The sequence below is a fragment of the Scyliorhinus canicula genome, chromosome 26 (genome assembly GCF_902713615.1).
Source record: "Scyliorhinus canicula chromosome 26, sScyCan1.1, whole genome shotgun sequence".
Lineage (NCBI taxonomy): Eukaryota > Metazoa > Chordata > Chondrichthyes > Carcharhiniformes > Scyliorhinidae > Scyliorhinus > Scyliorhinus canicula.
This window is the reverse complement of record NC_052171.1, coordinates 9270917-9294596: the sequence shown is the minus strand read 5'-3', so window position 1 is coordinate 9294596 and position 23680 is coordinate 9270917. Positions and strand designations below refer to the sequence as shown.

The following is a 23680-nucleotide window of genomic DNA, read 5'->3' as shown; positions in this document are numbered from 1 at the left end:
ACTCTGGGCATAAGCATTCATTACCTTGGACAGAAAAATCACAGAAAAACTGGTTTTTCAGGTTGCCCTTTATATCGTGCTGAAAGATGGCAAAACTCCATCGATTTAAATTGTAACAGATTTACCAACCATTGTCCATAGCATGGCCACGTGTGCAATATTATATGGCAACTTCTGGGTGTTTTTAAGGGCACATCAATTGAAACAAAATGTAATCTTAGTTTCGACAAAGACTCAATATCAAAAATGGCAGGAAATGGTGTGCAGTGTAACATTGTAGCTGTTCTGAAGCATCAACCCGTGTTAACTTTGGCATGGCTTACAGTGAAATAGCTCATGTCGGAACTGCTGTGAGAGGACGGCTGTTTACGTTTTAGTTTGGCAACATTTGCAGTTGGAGAAGATGTGAAACTGTGGGAATCGCTTCGTTCAACCGCCGGATTTGCCATTTTCGTTGCGGTGCGCTACGGGTTGTTCGTCTCTGGAATCTGCCCCCTCCCATTTCCCAAACACTTTGAAGTTCACTCGTGGTGTGTGTGTGTTGATTGTACTTAACCGTAAAAGCGGTAGGCTTCCCGGTGCTGGGGGAGGAGTGATGGTAGGAGTTCCAGCCCCTGACCTCTTGTTAAGTGACCCGTATTGAAAGTGCAGGTGCGCTGCGCAGATCGGAACAAGGTTGGGTCATTGTCTGATGTCACGTATGAAAAGTCAGCCCTTGGGTGAGGAACTAGGGGCCTGCCACCAGCTGTGGGACAATACCTGGGTAGCACAGTGGTTAGCACAGTTGCTTCAGAGCTCCAGGGGACCCCTAGTCACTATCTGTGAGGAGCCTGCACGTTCTTCCTCGTGTCTGTGTGGGTTTCCTCCCACAGTCCAAAGATGTGCAGGTTATGTGGACTGGCCATGCTAAAATGCCCTTGGTGTCCAAAAAGTATGGGTGGGGTTCCTTGTTACGGCGATTGCATGGGCTGAAGTGGGGTGCTCTCTCCAAGGGCCGGTGCAGACCCGATGGGCCGAATGGCCTCCTTCTGCACTGTAAATTCTATGATTTCCCCTCAGTTGGAGTGGGGATAAAACTCTAGTCGCATTCAATGTCTGACACCTTTGTGCTCGGGCGTTTGAAAAAACAGGGACACGGCTCCTGTAGTCGTGTAAGTGATCCCTTGCCCCTTGGCAAAAGTGGTCGCTTGGATTTTTCAACATTGCCATGTGTCCTTGAAGCAGAAATGCTGCAGTTGTGAGCGTGTGCCACTGCAGTCGGTTTTTTATGCTCTCGAGACTGATCATAATTCAGCTTCTGTAGTTCTAAACCCGAGGTGAGGGAAGTGCTGCAGAATTTGTGCTGTTGGTTTATGAATCGAATGGTGTAATTTGACTACTTTCCCTCGTTTATCGTATGAAATTGCAATATCTCTGGCCGTGGAGCGCACTAGCATCTTGTTTTCTGTCCAGACTGATTCTGAGATAGGTCTTTGGCCAGCTTCTTGAAGTTTATCAAAGCCACCCGGGATTCTCTTTGCAAAAATGTTCAACTCCACTGTTGCACGCTAGCTCCAAAGAGCAGCGGAGGATCAGCATTCGTCTCCTGTTCGCTTGTGGTCTGGTTTTGATCCAATTATTTCCAAACTGTGGTACTTGGTTGTGAACCTTTTTGAAGCCTGTGCTACCTGTGTGGCTCTTTTTTGATCTCTGTGCCTAATATTTTCCCCTGACTCGTGAACGTGACCAGTAAGAAACATGAACAAGACTAGCTTGGTCGGAACAATTGGAGGGAGGATCAGTAATGCTTTTTGGGCTTAAGAACAAAGCAGCACAGATAGAGGCCATTCAGCTCATCGTATCTCTCCTAACCTGTGAACCGAGCTCTCCAATTAATCCCACTCCTTGCTCTTTCTCTATAACCCTTTGATTCCCCCCCCCTTTCGAGTATATATCCAATCTCCTTTAGACAGTTAATATATTTGCTTACACCACTTTTTCAGGCACACATTCTGGATCACAACTGGCTGTTTCTTTTAATGTTTCTATTGCCAATCACCTTATTTCTATGTCTTTGACCATAAGACATAGGAGCAGAATTAGGCCACTCGGCCTATTTGATCATGGCTGATATGTTTCTTATCCCCATTCTCCTGCCTTCTCCCCATAACCCCTGATCCCCTTATTAATCAAGAACCTATCTATCTCTGACTTAAAGGCACTCAGTGATTTGGCCTCCATAGCTAACTGGTTACGGCTCATTTTTCTAGTTTTTCCTTATTTACTCAATAAAAACCTTTCATGATTTTAAACCCCTTTTCAGCAAATCTCCTGTTGCCCTTCTCTTCTTTCCCAATCCCAGCGTCGCCAAATAACTGTAGCTCCGAAACCCTGGTAGCATTCTAGTAAATCTCCTCCTCACTCTCTCTAAGGCGTTATCCTTCCGAAACTCGGGTGTTCAGAGTTGAATAAATCCTCCCCCTACTCTAGATGAGACCTGACCAGTGTTTAATAAAGGCCTTTCGAGGATTCCTTGCTTCTGAACTCCTCTTCCTGAGTTCTCTGCCAGCAGGCCGGTCTAACCCATGGAAGACGTTGCAATCTCCGCCTCAGGTAGGGTTGGGAGGCAGGTCCCGAATGGAGTCCAACCAGAACGGGGGTCAAACTCCGCGTTGGCACCCATCATCTGATCCACACCGGCCGTCCGGCCAGTTTTCACCCCCCCAAAAGGAGTCCAGAGTTCTGTGGCAAAATACACTTTTCCATGTGTGTTGCAGCCTTGAGCTGTAGATAGTGATGGGAGAGGCTCCAATTTCTTTCTATCACATGGTGACCAGGAATCGCTCCTGTTATCGCCTGTCATCGGTGTGTGTCGGAAGAATTAACAGGTTGATGTTAACTTGAAATAATTAGGTATAAATGGTTGTGCTGCAGCGTACGTTGAAGCCGTTCTAAAAATGCGGAAGGCACACCTGGACAAAAACCACAGGTAACCCTCCTCTACGCAACCATGATGGGACCAGTGTGCTTTCTTTAAACTGAGTTGGTTAGGTGTTGACTTGAAACCCTGTGACTAGTTGGACATTGGTGCTCAAAGGAACAATCGTGAGATGGTCGGATAAAAGGTTGTGCCTGAGTTTCCTCTCAGAGTGGTCGAAATCTTTGCTGATTCTGTAGAGGGCGTTATTTTCCCTTGGAATCATGCTGATTTGCCTGTGAGGATAACAGTTGACCATAAATAAGTTGCAAAAATGAAAATGCAATTTCTTGCGAGCTTTAATTCAGTAAGTGGGGACTTCAAGTGGTTTGATAATGGGACATTGGCCTCCTATCATGCTTTGTGAACAATATTAATTGAAAATAACTTTTATCTTAATGCAAACAAGTTATTAATGAAATTAACTAAAGAGAGACATGCTGTCAAATCTTTCTATCTTGTACTTATCAGGACAAATGCAAGAATGCCAAATTTCAAACTCTCCCAACAATTTATACTACAGAAGGAAAAGATGCTGACTGGTTAGAAAATTGACTTTGGACAAGTCATCCCCCCCCCCCCCCCCCCCCCCCCCCCCAACTTTTCATCTTAACATTTCCTTTAATTGAAAGTAAAATAAAACAGTGTTTTCACGATTAAAGTAGTTCTGACTGACCGAAATAGCCATGTTTTCCCGCTTGGTAAATACAAGGTTCAGCGCAAAATCTGTTGCATAATTTCTATGGATTCAGTTGCAACCGTGCATTCCAAACAGCATTCAGGTTAAATATTAATTTGTAAACATGGGGATTCTTCACCAGAAGCGTACTTTTGGCTTTCTCACTCTCACTCTCTCTCGCTCACTCACTCTCTCACTCTCTCACACTCTCTTTCTCTCACACACTCTCTCTCTCTCACTCACTCACTCTCAATCTCTCTCACTCGCTCACTCACACTCTCTCTATCTCTCTCTTTCACACTCTCTCACTCTTTCACACTCACTCTCACACTCTCTCGCTCTCTCATTCTCACACTCATTCTCTCTCACACTCATTCTCACTCTCATTCTCTCTCACTCTCATTCTCTCTCACTCATTCTCTCTCTCACTCATTCTCTCTCTCACTCATTCTCTCTCTCACTCATTCTCTCTCACACTCATTCTCTCTCACACTCATTCTCTCTCACACTCATTCTCTCTCACTGTCACACTCATTCTCACTCTCATTCTCTCACTCTCTCTCTCACTCCCATTCTCTCTCACTATCATTCACCCTCTCTCACTGTCTCTCGCACTGACTCTCACACTCACACTCTCTCTCTCTCTCACTCCCTCTCACTCTCTCACTCTTACTCTCTCTCACTCACTCACTCTTTCTCATTCTCTCTCTCTCTCTCACTCTCACACTCACTCACTCTCTAACTCTCTCTCACACTCTCTCATTCTCTCTCTCTCTGTGCAAACCACACCATCACATTACCGCAGCAATTTGCGATTTGGCAGACGCATGGCTGCTACTCCCAGTGTAGCTTTCAGATCCTGAAGCAGACCCTGTACATTATTCCTGATCTTGATTCAGACACTGTTAGTCTATTTTCCTGTTGTTCAGCTTTGGTGGCAAGAATAGATGCACATTGTTGCAATATTTCAATTTGCATAACACAACGTTGAAAAAACACCTTTCGATCAAATCCTGAATGAAAATCAGGATGAAATATGAGAAAATCCCATCAGAATCATTCTTTTGAATGAATTAACAGCCCTAATGTTTCTGGAACTTGCGTTTTGGTTAAAAGTTTTTTGCTCTTCCAGTTTTAATCTCTCTGAGTTGGGAACCACGAACTACATTCACTTGTCTTGAATGAGGGTAGCAAGACTCAGTCTTTTAAATTATTTATTCCACTGAGAGTTAGCACCCTCAGGAGTAGAGTGGAAGACTTTGGGAGGGAACAAAGTAGTGCTTAGAGAAAAGGGTACAATTTACGCCAGTTAATCTTTTTGTACCAAGTGTGCTGGTTCTCTGTTTTCAGTGATTGAATGACAAACTCCCAGGTTCGATTCCCGGCTTGTGTCAGTGTAGAGTCTGCATGTTCTCCCCCATGTCTGCATGGGTTTCCTCCGGGTGCTCCGGTTTCCTCCCACAAGTCTCGAAAGACGTGCTTGTTAGGTGAATTGGACATTCTGAATTCTCCCTCTGTGTACCCGAACAGGTGCCGGAGTGTGGCGACTAGGGGCTTTTCACAGTAACTTCATTGCAGCGTTAATGTGAGTCTACTTGTGGCAATAAAGATTATTATTTCAAATCAGTTAAGGACTCTGACCATTTTTTGTATTGTAATCTTTATTATTATCACAAGTAGGCTTACATTAACATTACAATGAAGTTACTGTGAAAATCCCCTAGTCGCCACACTCCGGCGCCTGTTCGGGTACACGGAGGGAGAATTCAGAATGTCCAATTCACCTAACAAGCACGTCTTTCGGGACTAGTGGGAGGAAACCGGAGCGCCCGGAGGAAACCCACGCAGACACGGGGAGAATGTGCAGACTCCGCACAGACAGTGACCCAAAGGGAATATCAAATCTGGGACCCTGGTGCGGTGCAGCACCAGTGCTAACCACTGTGCTACCGTGCCGTATTTGGTGAATGTATATCGGGCAATAATCATCTTCAACAGGACAAAACCTTGACATGGAGGGACATTATTATTATTGAATTTCCCCACCATCAATATCAACAGATTTAACCGGACCAACCACATCAGTACTGAGGCTGGGTACTCTGTGGTGAGTAACCAGCCCTCTGCCTTTCCAACATCTCCAAGGAACAGGATCACCGCCGTCTCGAGTTGCTATTCGCCCTGTGTGACCACCTTATACTTGTGTGCACGTCTCTCAAAGGGGACTTGTGCGACAACCGTGTTTCTTTTGTCCGTGGCCATGCAGCTTAGAGGGAGCAGAACCCTAACCCAAGACTCCTTTGGCAGAAACTTCCAAAGCACCACCTCGAAGGACATGGGCACTGCCACATTGGAGCATGACTAGTTGTAGTTGCTCTCCAAGTTGCACGCTATCTTGTCTTGGAACTGTATCATCAATGAGTGGGATGTTCCCAAACTGCACTGCGGGAATATCTTCACCGCACAGACGACGGTGTCATATTCCCGAGGGACACTCGGAATAAGCATTAAAACGTGACCTGGCGCAGCCTGAGATGTTTTTAAAATTACATGGATATTGCTCTCAAACACTGTGATGGCCTGTTTGAGTGAAATTGGCAAGTTTTATAATAAAGGAATAGGATACAAGATTAAAGAGAGGGTATGAGTTTAAAGACGTGTTTAAATTTGTATAAATTTACATGGGATGTGGGCATCGCTGCCTAGGCCCAGCATTTGTTGCCCATCCCTAAATGCCCCTTGAGAAGGTAGCGGTGAGCTAACTTTGAACCGCTGCGGTCCGTGTGATGTTGGTACACCCACCGTGCTCTTAGGGAGGCAGCCCCAGGACTTTGCCCCAGCGACAGCGAAGGGATGACCGATATATTTCCAAGTCACGATGGTGAGTGACTTGGAGGGGAGCCTCCAGGTGGTGGGGTTCCCAGGTACCTGCTGCTCTTGTCCTAGATGATAGTGGCCACAGGTTTGGACGGCGCTGTCTAAGGAGCCTTGGCGAGTTGCTGCAGTGCATCTTGTAGATGGTACACACGGCTGCCACTGTGCGTCGGTGGGGGAGGGAGTGGTGGGGGTGCCGATCAAGCGGGGCTGCTTTGTCCTGGATGGTGTTGAGCTTCTTGAGTGTTGTTGGGAGCTGCACTCATCCAGGCAAGTGGAGAGTATTCCATCACACTCCTAACTTGTGCCTTGTAGATGGTGGACAGGCTTTGGGGAGTCGGGACGTGAGTTACTAGCTGCAGAATTCCCAGCCTCTGACTATGTAGCCACGGTAACTGTATGTCTGGACCATGGCAACCTCCAGGATGTTGATCGTGGGGATTCAGCGATGGTAATGTCAGTGAATTTCACCGGGAGATGGTTAGACTCCCTTGTTGGAGATGGTCATTACTTGGGGTGAATGTGTGTGGTGTGAATACTGAACTCACAGAGAGAACTCACAGGCAGAGAGTGTGCAGATACACCAGGGTGCTGATCAGATTGGGGAGCCAATTGAGGGGCTTGCCAAGCTGGCACTACCTGCAGTAGAGCTAAGAATATGGTGCCTGTTCTGGCCTCTCTGTTATGGAAAAGGATATAGAGGCACTGGACAAGGTGCAAACAGACATTCACAGGTGTGATGCCGTAGCTGAGAGGGTAATGTTTCGCTTCAACCAGTTTATTATTCAACCGTTTTACCCAGGTGCCCTTATTTGCCAGATTAAGGACAGACACAGGTTCACAATTCAATCCAAGTAAATGCTATTTATTGTCACAAGTTGGCTTACATTAACACTGCAATGAAGTTACTGTGAAAAGCCAAAGGTTTACGGATAGTGTCGACACGCGAGGGATATTCTTTGGGCAACATTTGTTACTCTTTGCTGGGGCATAGCTGTTTTTAGAAAGTCCTCTAGAATTGTTACTCACTTTTTTTAAAGTCCTGCTTTTGTATCACAATGGATACAAAATGTGAACGTTTCCCCTCCGCACGATATAGATTGTCTGCAAACAATCAAGCGGATACGTGCAGAATTGTGCAGGAACTAGATCTGAAATAGGTCTTCCGTGTGGATTTTTCAAGTGTGTGTATCTTTGTGTAAGCTCAATTGAAACTTTGTCTGTGTTACTATTTAACATTACAAAGTCAGTGTGCGGATCATCAACACCCTATATTAAATCAAGCGCAAAGACCCCACAGTACAGGTAAGAGGTTTGAACCAGCATCAAATCTTTTCCCTCCGTCTGATTTGCGTTCTGACCATATGCATCCAGTTAAATTCTGAGAGCATGTGTAGAGATTTATGCTGTTAATATGTTGACCCAGATGATGTGTTAAACCAGATGATAAATCCTGGTTTGCTCAGTGCCGAGTTAAAGCTCATGAAGACAACATATTTTGGGCACAGGGGAAAAGGTCTGTCTGGCCTTTTGATTAAACTCAAACTCACCTTCGCTTTGAACTCACTAGAGCGACAGAGGTTGAGGGCCGACCTGATAGAAGTCTACAAAATTATAAGCGGCATGGACAGAGTGGATAATCAGAAGCTTTTTCCCAGGGTGGAAGAGACAATTACTAGGCGACACAGGTTTACAGTGCGAGGGGCAAGGTTTAGAGGAGATGTACGGGGTAAGTTTTTTTACACAGAGGGTAGTGGGTGCCTGGAACTCGCTGCCGGAGGAGGTGGTGGAAGCAGAGACGATAGTAACCTTTAAGGGGCATCTTGACAAATACATGAATAGGATGGGAATAGAGGGAGAGCATTCATGTCAAGAGGGCTAGAATACAAGACCAGGGATGTACTTCTGAGGCTGTATAAGTCAGACCCCATGAAATGAAAATGAAATGAAAATCGCTTATTGTCACGAGTAGGCTTCAATGAAGTTACTGTGAAAAGCCCCTAGTCGCCACATTCCGGCGCCTGTCCGGGGAGGCTGGTACGGGAAGTACCATTTGGAGTATTGTGAGCAGTTTTGGGCCCTGTATCTAAGGAAGGATGTGCTGGCCTTGGAAAGGGTCCAGAGGAGGTTCACAAGAATGATCCCTAGAATGAAGAGCTTGTCGTATCAGAAACGTTTGAGGACTCTGGGTCTGTACTCGTTGGAGTTTAGTAGGATGAGAGGGGATCTTATTGAAACTTACAGGATACTGCGAGGCCTGGATAGAGTGGACGTGGAGAGGATGTTTCCACTTGTAGGAAAAACTTTAAAACAGAGATGAGGAAGAATTTCTTCAGCCAGAGGGTGGTGAATCTGTGGAACTCTTTGCCACAGAAGGCTGTGGAGGCCAAATCACTGAGTGTCTTTAAGACAGAGATAGATGGAATTTACAGTGCAGAAGGAGGCCATTTAGCCCATCGAGTCTGCACCGGCTCTTGGAAAGAGCACCCCCAAGGTCAAAACCTCCACCCTATCCCCATAACCCAGTAACCCCATGCAACACTAAGGGCAATTTTGGACACCAAGGGCAATTTATCTTGTCCAATCCACCTAACCTGCACATCTTTGGACTGTGGGAGGAAACCGGAGCACCCGGAGGAAACCCACGCACACACGGGGAGGATGTGCAGACTCCACACAGACAGTGACCCAAGTCGGAATCGAACCTGGGACCCTGGAGCTGTGAAGCGATTGTGCTATCCACAATGCTACCGTGCTGCCCACGGCTGCCCTAAGTCAGAGATAGATAGGTTCTTGATTAATAAGGGGATCAGGGGTTATGGGGAGAAGGCAGGAGAATGGGGATGAGACACATACCAGCCGTGATTGAATGGCGGAACAGACTCAATGGGCCAAGTGGCCTAATTCTGCTCCTATGTCTTACGGTCTTATGATACGGACCCCGGAAGTGTAGAAGATTTTAGTTTAGACGGGCAGCATGGTCGGTGCAGGCTTGGAGGGTCTAAGGGCCTGTTCCTGTGCTGTACTGTTCTTTTTTCTCTGTTCTCAACCTGCCTGTATTCTCATTTTATTCAAAGGTCTCCCCTCCTGCCTGTTGGACTCTCTTTAGCTTCATTAATTATGCTTTTTGAAGCCATTCTGCCCAGCGTTTGTTCACGCGTGCATCTCTATTTGTGACTTCTCGAACCGTGGTGTACGGTGCTAGATCTGTTCCCGTAACGTGATGCAATGTAGCAGCACTGCTTTGGGAGGAACAGCACTCCACTGGCCCCCCCCGCCGGGGGTGGGGGGGGCACGGCAGTGCACGTTGTTCGATTGCCTGCAACTCCAACCGTGTTTGCAAGACAAATTGGATGTGAAAACAGAGAATGCTGAAAATTTTTCGCAGATCTGGCAGCGTATCTGCAGTGAGAAACAGTTAGCATTTCAGCTAGACGGCCTCTCATCCAAAGTGGATGTATCAGATGCTTTCCACTTGAAGCTGTATCCCATGATCAAAGTTGTTTTAAAATAAATTTAGAGTACCCAATTTCTCTTCCAATTAAGGGGCAATTTAGTGTGGCCAATCCACCTAGCCTGCACATCTTTGTGGGGACGAAACCCACGCAGACAAGGGGAGAATGTGTAAACTCCACAGTGATCCGGGGCTGGGATCGAATCCGGGTCCTCAGCGGCGTGAGGCAGCAGCGCTAACCACTCCCATGATCAAAATTACATAAATGCAACGACAGCACCTTTAGGCCTGTATTTGTTTTGTGTTTATTAGGCCTGCATTTGTTTTGTGTTTATTAGGCCTGCATTTGTTCTGTGTTTGACAAAGTTGGTCCTTTTATTCAAAACTTCCAGCATTATTTATGCACCAGATATTTTTCCTTTCCTCGGAAATCTGATTCCATGCTTGTCCAAAACATTTAACCGAACAATTTGTAGTGACAGGTGCAGCGTAGATGTTACAGGTATTATTCCGAGGCAAGGGCGGCACGGTGGCGCAGTGGTTAGCACTGCTGCCTCACGGCGCTGAGGACCCGAGTTCGATCAGCTCCGGGTCACTCTGTGTGGAGTTCGTACATTCTTCCCATGTCTGCGTGGCTCTCACCCCCCCCACAACCCAAAGGTGTGCAGGGTAGAACATAGAACATAAGGAAGCCATTCGGCCCATCGAGTCTGCACCGACCCACTTAAGCCCTCACTTCCACCCTGTCCCCGTAACCCAATAACCCTTCCTCACCTTTTTGGTCACTAAAGGCAATTTATCATGGCCAATCCACCTAACCTGCACGTCTTTGGACTGTGGGAGGAAACCGGAGCACCCGGAGGAAACCCACGCAGACACGGGGAGAACGTGCAGACTCCACACAGACAGTGACCCGAGGTCGGAATCGAACCTGGGACCCTGGCGCTGTGAAGCCACAGTGCTATCCACTTGTTCTACCCTCCTGCCCTAAAGGTGGATTGGACATGCTAAATTGCCCCTTAATTGGAAAAATGAATTGAGTACTCTAAATTTTCTTTAAATCATGTCAACAGTCAGGATTTAGTTTGGATAGGCCAAGGCAGAAAGGGGGGTGAAAGGATACAGGAGCAGGATGAATAAAATGTTGTCCAACCTGTTTGCTTGTGTGGAGTGTGAATATTGACCTGGTGATGTTGGCTTTGAATGCTTGGGGTTCTTTTATTATGAGATCTGGGTAATTATTTGAAAATCTACTTCGCTCTCAAGTTGATTTTTGCGATTTAATGTTGTATCAAAGCAGTAAAAATATAGTTCAGCCAATCCTCCTGGAACCTTTATGGGGACCTTGGAGTGTTTTCCAATCCCTAGTTCATCTACTTGGTCTGTCAAAATGCTAAGAGGCAGCTGAGTGGTGATTCCAAAATCAGCATGTTTGAACTGTACCCAAAATATCTATTGGACGCCCAGTGGAATCCATATTTAAGCCAAGCTAAGTCTCCGTAAACACTTGGCTTTTCCCCTGTCTTGTGGACACAGCGCTTCCCTTCAGTGACCTTGAGCCAAGCAATTTGTTTCAAATGGAAAATAGTTTGAAAAGGTCCAATGTTTTTTTCTTGTGAAGTAGAAAAAAAGCCGGATCTCTGACGCGGTTGCTTGGGAATGCACTGGTGTGGAAGATGCGGATGTCAGTCTGAAGTGTAGCTGTGGATGAGTTTACCCAACTTAGTGTTTGGCTCGCGAAAGTTGTTTAAGGGGGTGTAATCGGAAATATTTGCAGATAAAGTATTTGATAGTTTCCTGTGTCTGTATATTAGTGTGTGTGTATATATATATATATATTTATATACATCTGTGTATGTGTGTGCGTGTATCTGTGTGTGCGTGTATCTGTGTGTGCGTGTATCTGTGTGTATCTGTGTGTGCGTGTATCTGTGTGTATCTGTGTGTGCGTGTATCTGTGTGTGCGTGTATCTGTGTGTGCGTGTATCTGTGTGTGCGTGTATCTGTGTGTGCGTGTATCTGTGTGTGCGTGTATCTGTGTGTGCGTGTATCTGTGTGTGTGTGTATCTGTGTGTATCTGTGTGCGTCTGTGTGTGCGTGTATCTGTGTGTATCTGTGTGTGTGTGTATCTGTGTGTGCGTGTATCTGTGTGTGCGTGTATCTGTGTGTGCGTGTATCTGTGTGTGCGTGTATCTGTGTGTGCGTGTATCTGTGTGTGCGTGTATCTGTGTGTGCGTGTATCTGTGTGTGCGTGTATCTGTGTGTGCGTGTATCTGTGTGTGTGTGTATCTGTGTGTATCTGTGTGCGTCTGTGTGTGCGTGTATCTGTGTGTATCTGTGTGTGTGTGTATCTGTGTGTGCGTGTATCTGTGTGTGCGTGTATCTGTGTGTGCGTGTATCTGTGTGTGCGTGTATCTGTGTGTGCGTGTATCTGTGTGTGCGTGTATCTGTGTGTGCGTGTATCTGTGTGTGCGTGTATCTGTGTGTGCGTGTATCTGTGTGTGCGTGTATCTGTGTGTGCGTGTATCTGTGTGTGCGTGTATCTGTGTGTGCGTGTATCTGTGTGTGCGTGTATCTGTGTGTGCGTGTATCTGTGTGTGCGTGTATCTGTGTGTGCGTGTATCTGTGTGTGCGTGTATCTGTGTGTGCGTGTATCTGTGTGTGCGTGTATCTGTGTGTGCGTGTATCTGTGTGTGCGTGTATCTGTGTGTGCGTGTATCTGTGTGTGCGTGTATCTGTGTGTGCGTGTATCTGTGTGTGCGTGTATCTGTGTGTGCGTGTATCTGTGTGTGCGTGTATCTGTGTGTGCGTGTATCTGTGTGTGCGTGTATCTGTGTGTGCGTGTATCTGTGTGTGCGTGTATCTGTGTGTGCGTGTATCTGTGTGTGCGTGTATCTGTGTGTGCGTGTATCTGTGTGTGCGTGTATCTGTGTGCGCGTGTATCTGTGTGCGCGTGTATCTGTGTGCGCGTGTATCTGTGTGCGCGTGTATCTGTGTGCGCGTGTATCTGTGTGCGCGTGTATCTGTGTGCGCGTGTATCTGTGTGCGCGTGTATCTGTGTGCGCGTGTATCTGTGTGCGCGTGTATCTGTGTGCGCGTGTATCTGTGTGCGCGTGTATCTGTGTGCGCGTGTATCTGTGTGCGCGTGTATCTGTGTGCGCGTGTATCTGTGTGCGCGTGTATCTGTGTGCGCGTGTATCTGTGTGCGCGTGTATCTGTGTGCGCGTGTATCTGTGTGCGCGTGTATCTGTGTGCGCGTGTATCTGTGTGCGCGTGTATCTGTGTGCGCGTGTATCTGTGTGCGCGTGTATCTGTGTGCGCGTGTATCTGTGTGCGCGTGTATCTGTGTGCGCGTGTATCTGTGTGCGCGTGTATCTGTGTGCGCGTGTATCTGTGTGCGCGTGTATCTGTGTGCGCGTGTATCTGTGTGCGCGTGTATCTGTGTGCGCGTGTATCTGTGTGCGCGTGTATCTGTGTGCGCGTGTATCTGTGTGCGCGTGTATCTGTGTGCGCGTGTATCTGTGCGCGTGTATCTGTGCGCGCGTGTATCTGTGCGCGCGTGTATCTGTGCGCGCGTGTATCTGTGCGCGCGTGTATCTGTGCGCGCGTGTATCTGTGCGCGCGTGTATCTGTGCGCGCGTGTATCTGTGCGCGCGTGTATCTGTGCGCGCGTGTATCTGTGCGCGCGTGTATCTGTGCGTGCGTGTATCTGTGCGTGCGTGTATCTGTGTGTGCGTGTATCTGTGTGTGCGTGTATCTGTGTGTGCGTGTATCTGTGTGTGCGTGTATCTGTGTGTGCGTGCGTGTGCGTGCGTGTATCTGTGTGTGCGTGCGTGTATCTGTGTGTGCGTGCGTGTATCTGTCTGTCTGGGCGTGTGTCTGTGGGCGTGTGTCTGTGGGCGTGTGTCTGTGGGCGTGTGTCTGTGGGCGTGTGTCTGTGGGCGTGTGTCTGTGGGCGTGTGTCTGTGGGCATGTGTCTGTGGGCGTTTGTCTGTGGGGTTGTGTGTGTGTGTATATATCTGTGTGTCTGCATGTGTGTGTCTGTGAGTGTACATATCTCTGTGTCTGTGTATATATATCTGTTGTCTGCCTGCCTGCGTGTGTTTAGATAATTCATCACCTTGTGTGGTTACTATGTATTCTGTTTTGATAGCTATGTGGGAAATCTCTCCAGAGATGTGACGGAAGCCCTCATTCTTCAACTCTTCAGTCAGATTGGACCATGCAAAAGCTGTAAAATGATCGTTGAGGTATGTTTGCCGTTTTCTTTTTTAAAAGGAAAGATGTCTGATTGTCATATTCATCCATTGAAAGGATGCATTAAATGCAAATATCATTATTTTTTTAACCTTAAAGTACACAATTCTTTTTTTCCAATTCAGGGGCAATTTAGCGTGGCCAATCCACCTGTGCTGCACATTTTTTAGGTATGGGGGTGAGACCCAGGCAAACACGGGGAGAATGTGCAAACTCCACACGACGGTGACCCGGGGCCGGGATCGAACCCAGGTCCTCGGCGCCGTGAGGCAGAAGTGCTAACCACTGCGCCACCGTGCAGCCCTCAAATCCAAATATTATTGCTGGGAAACAAGCTTTTAAAGTAATTTTTTAACTTTCCTTTTATAAAAAAAAAGTGACATTGCAACACAAAGCTAATACTGAATTGCTTCTCTTCGCTTAAAAATAGAATTAAAATCTTTAGTTGCCAACAATGGGAGGCACAGCGACGCAGTGGTTAGCACTGCTGCCTCGCGCACCAAGGACCCGTGTTCGATCCCTGCTCCGGGTCACCGTCTGTGTGGAATTTGCACATTCTTCCCGTGTCTGCGTGGGTCTCGCCCCCACAACCCAAAGGTGTGCAGGGTAGGTGGATTGGCTACGCTAAATTGCCCCGTAATTGGAGAAAAAAAAAAGAATTGGGTACTCTAAATTTATTTTTAAAACTTTAATTGCCAAGTAACGGAAGACATACTATTATACAAAATACTTTTTAACGCCTCAAGGCTTTTTAAGATATTGTCGCTCCAATTAATCTGGTTTTACAACAAGAATTAATTATAGCACTGCGACCTGATTTGTGCTATGCATTCTTTGCATTGCAATTTGATAGTTTGAATAAAAGAATTTGGCGTCTAAACTTCATGTATTGATTTGCTTGGTGGAGGCCGAGAGCAATTATTCACTTGTGTTTTCCATTGTGTTAACTTTTCTTCGCATTGTACCAGGGAGGCATAATGGTTAGCACTGCTGCCTCACAGCTCCAGGGACCCGGAATCGATCCCGACCTCGAGTGACTGTCTGTGTGGAGTCTGCACGTTCTCCCCGTGTCTGCGTGGGTTTCTTGCAGGTGCTCAGTTTCCTCCCATGGTCCAAAGATGTGCGGGTCCGGTAGATTGGCCAGGCTAAATTATTCCTAGTTGGGTTAACGGGTGGGGGAATTGGCCTAGGTAGGGTGCTCTTTCATAGAATGTACAGTGCAGAAGGAGGCCATTTGGCCCATCGTGTCTGCACCGGCTCTCAGAAAGAGCACTCCACTTAAGCCAACACCACCACCCTATCCCTGTAAACCAGAAACCCCAGTTTAGCTCAAGGCAATTTAGTGCGGCCAAGCCACCTAACTTGCACATCTTTGGACTGTGGGAGGAAACCGGAGCACCCGGAAGAAACCCACGCACACACGGGGAGAACATGCAGACTCTGCACAGACCGTGACCCAAGCTGGGAATCGAACCCAGGAGCCTGGAGCTGTGAAGCACTGTGCTATCGTGGTTCGGTGCAGACTTGATGGGCCGCGTGGCCTTCTTCCGCACTGTAGGGATTCTGTGAATCCACGTTATGTAATTTCTGTCCTGAGTATTTTGCCTGCTGCTGGTATGTGGTCCATCCGAGTCAGAGAAAATCTGAGACTTGATCCCTGGAGTGTGTCCCAAGCTGATTTTAGCCAGAGGATACCTCAACTGCCAACTGTGAGTTAGGGAAATTGGAACTGAGCGGATTCCCTGCAGAGATTGAGTGTCAGGTTAGGAACCGCTCTTGAGCCCCGTGGTCAAAGCATGAAAACACTTGCTTGCGTAGTCTTGCATGGGGCGGACTGTTCTATTGACATTTGTACCCGGAAAAGTACCAGCATATTCCGAACAGCAACAGATGAAATGAAATGAAAATCGCTTATTGTCACAAGTAGGCTTCAAATGAAGTTACTGTGAAAAGACCCTAGTCGCCACATTCCAGCGCCTGTTTGCGGAGGCTGGTATGGGAATTGAACCGTGCTGCTGGCCTGCCTTGGTCTGCTTTCAAAGCCAGCCAATTTAATTCACTGCCGGTGTGCTAAACCTGTCCAGTTTACCTCGTATCTTCCGAAATCACCGCCCTTTTTGAGATCTATTGAATTTGCCGTGCCCGTCTGTTTTGGCTCACAGCCCCAAGCAAAGCTCCTTTTGTTAGAATCAATCTGGTTTTGTTTTCCTGCTCTTAACAGACTGGCAACGATCCATATTGCTTCGTGGAGTTCTACGAGCACCGACATGCAGCAGCAGCATTAGCAGCTATGAATGGGCGGAAAATTATGGGTAAGGTAAGCTATCATCTCGTGTAACGGTGAGTTGTAATGAGTGTGAATGTGTACGTATGACTGTGCCCTGTCGTTTGCTCGGCTGTCTTCAAAAATAATACACTCACACTAACTTCGTCACAAGTCACTTTATTTTTTCCTTGCATTAGTTTTTTAAAAAATAATTTTTATTGAAATTTTTACAAACTATAAACATCTTAACTCTATTAACAAAAGGGCAGCACGGTGGCCTAGTGGTTAGCACAGCTGCCTCACGGCGCTGAGGTCCCAGGTTCGATCCCGGCTCTGGGTCACTGTCCGTGTGGAGTTTGCACATTCTCCCCGTGTCTGCGTGGGTTTCGCCCCCACAACCCAAAAATGTGCAGGGTAGGTGGATTGGCCATGCTAAATTGCCCCTTAATTGGAAAAAATAATTGGGTACTCTAAATTTAAAAAAAAACTCTATTAACAAACAACCGCGGTAACACCCCAAGAACAATACCCCCCCCAACTTCAAACAAAAGGAAAAAGAAAAAAAAAACAAAAGAGCACCCAAACAACAAAAGGGAAAGAGCTATCACCCGCCACATCCCACAGACCCATGTACACAGTTCTTCCTCCCCCCAATCCAAAACCCCCACCGGGTTGCTGCTGCTGTCGGCCTATTTCCCTACCGTTCCGCCAGGAAGTCCAGGAAAGGCTGCCACCGCCTGAAAAACCCTTGTACTGATCCCCTCAGGGCAAATTTCACCCTCTCCAATTTAATGAACCACACCATATCATTGATCCAGGCCTCCACGCTTGGGGGCCTCGCATCCTTCCATTGGAGCAAGATCCTACACCGGGCTACTAGGGACGCAAAGGCCAGAACACCGGCCCCTATCGCCTCCTGCACTCCCGGCTCCACTGCCACCCCAAAAATTGGAGTCCCCAGCCTGGCTCGACCCTGGATCCCACCACCCTTGACACCGTCCTTGCTACCCCCTTCCAAAACTCCTCCAAAGCTGGGCACGCCCAAAACATATGGGCGTGGTTCGCTGGGCTCCCCGAGCACCTAGCACACCTGTCCTCGCCCCCGAAAAACATAGCCGGGCTACTAGGGACTCCTTGCATTAGTTAACTTTAAATGTCATGCATCCACCTTTGGGGTCAGCTTTTTTGAGACGAGTGATCACAATTCCTCATCGCCTCAGTCAGTCTCTTTAGGAGGGAAAAGTTGCTCTGGGCCAACGATGCATCGATCGAAAAAATTAGCGCATTTTGTTCCCACAGGAAGGAAAATTGGAGTTAAAATTCAAAACACGCTAGACCTGATCGGCGCCAGAATTAAAACAACTCTTGGGAATTGAACAATGAAAGAAATTTTGACATGTAATAATTTTATGATAATCTTTATCGTCACAAGTCTGCTGACATTAACACGGCAATGACGTTACTGTGAAAAGCCCCTAGTCGCCACATTCCGGCGCCTGTTCGGGTACATGAGGGAGAATTCAGAATGTCCAATTCACCCTAACAAGCATGTCTTTCGGAACTTGTGGTAGGAAACCGGAGCACCCGGAGGAAACCCACGCAGGCGCGGGGAGAACGTGCAGACTCCGCACAGACCGTGACCCAAGCCCGGAATCGAAGCTGGGTCCCTGGCGCTGTGAAGCCATAGTGCTAACCACTGTGCTACCGTGCCGCCCATTGAAGCACAACTTCTTCGTTTTGTGTGAGAAGTGAAGTAACAGCTCTGACATTTTGACGAATGTACATTGAATGAGAAAAATTTGAAGTTATTTCTGCAACTAAAGGTGGCTTGATTTTGTTGGTGGTGTTGTAAATTTAAGTCCGAACCACTACTGCACAATCAGTCAGTGAAGACGGTGAACGTCTGGGCTGTATCAGTCACAATATTCCCATTTAAGACGCAGATTATGAGAATTTAATTTATTGTTGTGAGGCTTGTTTGTGGAATGGCGGCCCAGGCTCGAGGGGCCGAATGTCCTGCTGTGCCTGGTCCATATTCTAGCTTTCAGAGGTAACCCTGCTGAGACTCGGATCCTCTACACTCATGCCCAGTGTAGGCTAAACCAGTTTTGGTGGCAGTGGGAGTGCAGTTCCGATACATGACGTGCGGGATGGGTGCCTTGCATCCCATAAGGAGGTCAGCATGCAAACCATTAAAGAATATGGAGTGCCCCCATTTAAATGGCAGTGAAGCAGCAAATAGAAAAGAATTGGGATTGAAGCCTTAGTTTGTGTGTAGATTTGACTTGCCGTTCTGAGCCTTTAATTTGAAAGGTAAGACTCGTTGACAATTTCAGCAACTAGCAAAACTAGCTGTGAATAGATAAACTGTACAAGTGACTAAATTGTAAGACGGTTTCTAACCGGCCACTTTATAATGCATCCTATGCAAGAAATAAACCCGAAAATGCCTGCCCTATGATTTTTTCTTTTAAATTTAGAGTACCCAATTCATTTTTTCCAATTAAGGGGCAATTTAGCGTGGCCAATCCACCTACCCTGCACATCTTTGGGTTGTGGGGGCGAAACCTACGCAGACACGGGGAGAATGTGCAAACTCCACACAGTGAGCCAGAGCTGGGATCGAACCTGGGACCTTGGCACCGTGAGGCAGCAGTGCTAACCACTCTGCTGCCATGTTGCTCTTTGCCTGCCCTATGATGTTATATGTCTTCAGGTTGAGGTGTTAGCTGTGATGTCCTGCGTCCCACATCCTGCTTCTTCAGTCTCACAATTGCATTCAGCTCCACACACACAGCAGGAAGGAAAAACATTCTAATTGTGATGAATGCAATGTGCAAAATCATGCTGGTGGTTTTATCACACCCCATCATAAACAATAGATTCGCCTCCAGTCTATTCTGTGTACAGGGGCCTCGATAATGTTTCCACCTCTCCTCAATTCTCAATCAACTGGCTGCATGCATCGCCGCGATGGACCCCTGTCAATGTTTATAATAGTCTCGCACCCCAATGTCAGTGCCAGGTTTGTAAAACAAAATGTAGCTGCTTCGCTGTACACAATTGTTTATTTTGCTCGTTTATTATTTATTAATCTAGCTGCCTTAGCTGTCCATTCCAGACTGACACTGCTCCCCGTCCACCGAAACCACGGTGCTTCCAAAAGTGGCATTGTGGATCAATTATAGGTGGCCACGTTTCAAGAAGCCCTCCATAAGGACTGAGCCACTTGTAGTGACATAATCTCAGTCGATGGGGGCAGTATGCGTGCAGAGTAAATTTTTGTTCATGGGTGTGTAGTGCTTTGTGGAATAAAATTGGCTATTCTGTTCTAACCTCTGTGAAATAATTTTCAGGAAGTCAAAGTGAACTGGGCCACAACTCCAAGCAGCCAGAAGAAAGACACGAGTAGTAAGTATTGCGCTCATAGCATTTTCCCCTCCAATCCCCTCAAACCCCTCGTAATCTTATACACCTCAATCATATTTCCCCCCATAGCCTTCTCTGCTCTAAAGGCAACGATCCAAGCCTATCCAGTCTCTCTTTGTAGCTCAGATGTCCCATCCCAGGCAACAACCTCCACTGTACCCCCTCCAGTGCAATCACATCCTTCCTATAATGAGGTGACCAGAACTGCACACAGTACTCCCAACTGTGGCCGAACCAACATTCTGTACCCCTCCAACATAACCTCACTGCTCTTACATTCTATTATATCATTCTATTATATTCTATGCCACGAATTATAAAGGCTAGTGTACCATATGCCTTCTTAACTGCCCTGTTCACCTGCTCTGCTACCTTCAGGAATCTGTGAATAAGTCTCTCAAGATCCATCTGTTCCCCTGAGCTTCCTAGTTTCCTGCTATTCATTGCATACTCCCTTGTCCTGTTTCTTCTTCCAGCGTGCATCATCTCTCACTTATCAGGGTTAAATGCCACCTGCATTGCTTTGACCAATCCATCTATATCTTCCTGTAACCTACGACCCTCTTCGCTGTTAACCATCCCACCAGTCTGCAGTTACTTATCATTCCTCCCACGTTCTTGTCTACATCATTTGTATGCATATAAGGGACCCAGCACTGATCCCTGTGATACGCCACTGGACACCTGCCTCCAGTTACTCAAACAGCCTTCTACCACCACCCTTTGTGTCCTATTACTAAGCCAGTTTTGGCACGTTTCCTTGAATTCCATGTGCTGCAACCTTCTCAATCAGTCTCCCATTTGGGACCTTGTCAAAGTCTTTGCTAAAATCCAGATAGACTACATCCCTTCATCCACACACACTGTCACTTCCTCAAAATATAATAATAATCTTTATTAGTGTCACAAGTAGGCTTACATTAACGCTGCAATGAAGTTACTGTGAAAAGCCCCTAGTCGCCACACTCTGGCACCTGTTCGGATACACTGAGGGGGGATTCAGAATGTCCAATTCACCCAACAAGCACGTCTTTCGGGACTTGTGGGAAGAAACCGGAGCACCCGGAGGAAACCCACGCCGACACGGGGAGAACGGGCAGACAGTGACCCTAGCCGGGAATCGGACCCTGGCGCTGTGAAGCAACAGTACTGTGCTGCCCAAATTTGTTAGCCATGTCCTCCCTCTGATAAAACCAAGCTGACTTTTCCTAATCAATACATGCCTTCCAATTGCATTAAATATTATATGTTTGCCAGAAGTCTGCGTGTTGCTTTACGTCATTTGAGTTTTTTATATCCATGAGTGGGCCATTTCATTGACACGTAAATCTGAAATTTAAACGCTGTCACTAGAAAAGATGGAACTTCTTTTTTTCCATAAATTTAGAATACCCAGTTATTTTTTTCCTATTAAAGCGCAATTTAGTGTGGCCAATCCACCTACTGTGCACATCTTTGGGTTGTGGGGGTGAGACACATGCAGACAGGGGAGAATGTGCAAAACTCCACACGGACAGTGACCCGGGATCGAACCCGGGTCCTCAGCACCGTGATGCAGCAGTGCTAACCACTGTGCCACCAAAAAGATGGAACTTTTTACCGTGACATGCTGTTGCCTTTTTTCAACCCCTACCATTATTGCTCTTAACAGTTCCACTTCAAGGTGGGCCACAAGAAAGAGAGCTTTTCCCAACCAAGAACCGCCCTCTGTCGACAAAGCACAGAAGCTCACTTTGTTCGAATAAACTGGACTCATTTACAGACTTCCTTAATGAGATGGAAATCATGAATTTGAAGAACCATTATAATCCACCTGTAGTTAATACCTGTTAGGCATTCCAAATAAGTGTTGCAATGTCATTCTTGTACCCATAAACTTCTTGAAGTCGCCCCATTGACTTGTAAATACTGTCTATTACTTTTGAATAAGGTAACCTCTTTGGAATGTATCCTGGCTGAGTGTTATGGTCAGCATCATTTTCAAGTGTGTGAAGCATCTGTCCTTGTTCCAGCTGTGTCATAAACATTGGCATCTACAATCTTGACAAATTGGGAGTTTTAGCATATTCCGATTGCAGATTGCGATAATTAGACTACCAAGTGAGCCTATTGAGCACATAATCAGATCCAATGGTAAAGCATCCGGTGCCAAAACCTAATTAGGATTGTCATTTATATTCAAATCTGCCTTTTAACAAAATGTATTTGCCAAGAATGATGCCGGAATGGACTGATCACCTTGTACGCCATTAAGTTGTAGCTGTTGTTGGTCTACTGTCAGGAACTAGTAAAGCCCAGGGGGTGGCATGGTGGTTAGCACTGCTGCCTCATGGCGCCGAGGACCTGGGCTGGATCCTGGACACGGGTCACTATCCGTGTGGAGTTTGCACATTCTCCCTGTGTCTGTCTGGGTCACCCCCACAACCCAAAGATGTGCAGGGTAGGTGGATTGGCCACGTTAAATTGCCCCTTAGTTAGAAAAATTAAAAATAATAAAACCTGTGTTTCAAGCTCAGGCCTCAAAGGGAAGAGCTTTTAGAGGGTTGAATATGTATTCCCGCATCTGTGTGCCCTAATGCACACAAGTGCATTTTGCTCTTGTTTTTTTTTGTTCCTGTGTATTTCCCGTGAAGTTCTTTTCAATCTCTATTGGGCTGTGGAAAAAGTTTTGCAATTTTAGCCCTGAATACTGCTGAAAAGAGAGACGTGTTGCTGAAGTTTTTCACCTTGCACCCATCAGGTCAAATGCCTTCTCAAACATGTGATATAAAATTATGTGATGGTTTGAAATTTGGCATTCTTGCATTTGTCCTGATGGGTGCAAGACATAAAAGCTCCAGCAGCATGTCTCTCCTTTCTGCAGTATCCAGAGCTAAAATTGTAAAATCTTTCACCGGCCAACCGTGATTCAACAGAACCTCTCAGCAGTGTTCATGTTCTGTACTACCCAAGTGACATTTTACGCTCGTAAGCTTTTTGTCTTCGCTTAATTTTGGAAATGAACCATCTCCAATTTTCAACAGATCACTTCCACGTATTTGTTGGCGACTTGAGCCCAGAAATCACCACAGAAGATATAAAAGCAGCTTTTGCACCATTTGGAAGAATATCGTAAGTGTACCTCAGTGAGAGATTTTCTTCTGCTGACTTTAAAATGTTAAATAATGTTTGAAGCATCAATTTGTGATCGTTTCAGTGCTTCTGTGTGAATTGGAACGCAGTGGCATCCATACCATCATCAGAACCCTCTTAACTCCCTATTAAATGTCAATTAAAAGGCTGCATTACTGTAAGCAAGCACACCGTCTCGATTCACCCACCTCCATGGTGGTTGGTTGGCACCTTTTACGGGGCAGTTTTTACACAATATTTTGAGTTTTACTGCATGTGTAATCTTAATACTTTGTGGTTAAACTCGATAAGGGCGGCGCAGTGGTTAGCACTGCTGCCTCACTGAGCTGCGGACCCGGGTTCGAATCCCGGCCCCAGGGTCACTGGGGAGTTTGCATATTCTCCCCACGTCTGCGTGGGTTTCACCCCCACAACCCAAAAGATGTGCAGGTTAGGTGGATTGGCCACGCTAAATTGCCCCTTAATTTGAAAAAAATATATAATTGGGCATTCTAAAAAAATTTTAAAACTCAGGCTGAAACGTGCACATTTTTAAAATAGTCTCAAAAATGTCCGGTGCATGAAAATTATGAACAATTTTTCCCCTGTTAAATTCTATCCTTTTGAGACGTGCGAATGAAAGAGACTGTTGAG

General features: G+C 46.5%; 1 protein-coding gene across 4 annotated transcripts in view; it reads left to right on the top strand.

Moving 5' to 3' along the window:
- tia1 (TIA1 cytotoxic granule-associated RNA binding protein) overlaps positions 1-23680 on the top strand; it is a 52957-nt gene that overhangs the window by 5710 nt on the left and 23567 nt on the right. For 2 of the 4 annotated variants that reach the window (XM_038785672.1, XM_038785673.1), the window contains exons 2-5: positions 14117-14213; positions 16442-16532; positions 19843-19897; positions 22939-23026. In XM_038785672.1, coding sequence (XP_038641600.1) covers positions 16515-16532; positions 19843-19897; positions 22939-23026 — 161 coding nt within the window. In that variant the 5' untranslated portion in view covers positions 14117-14213; positions 16442-16514. Of the gene's footprint in view, positions 1-14116; positions 14214-16441; positions 16538-19842; positions 19898-22938; positions 23027-23680 lie in introns of all 4 variants that reach the window. The other 2 variants (XM_038785670.1, XM_038785671.1) reach the window with 1 other exon arrangement.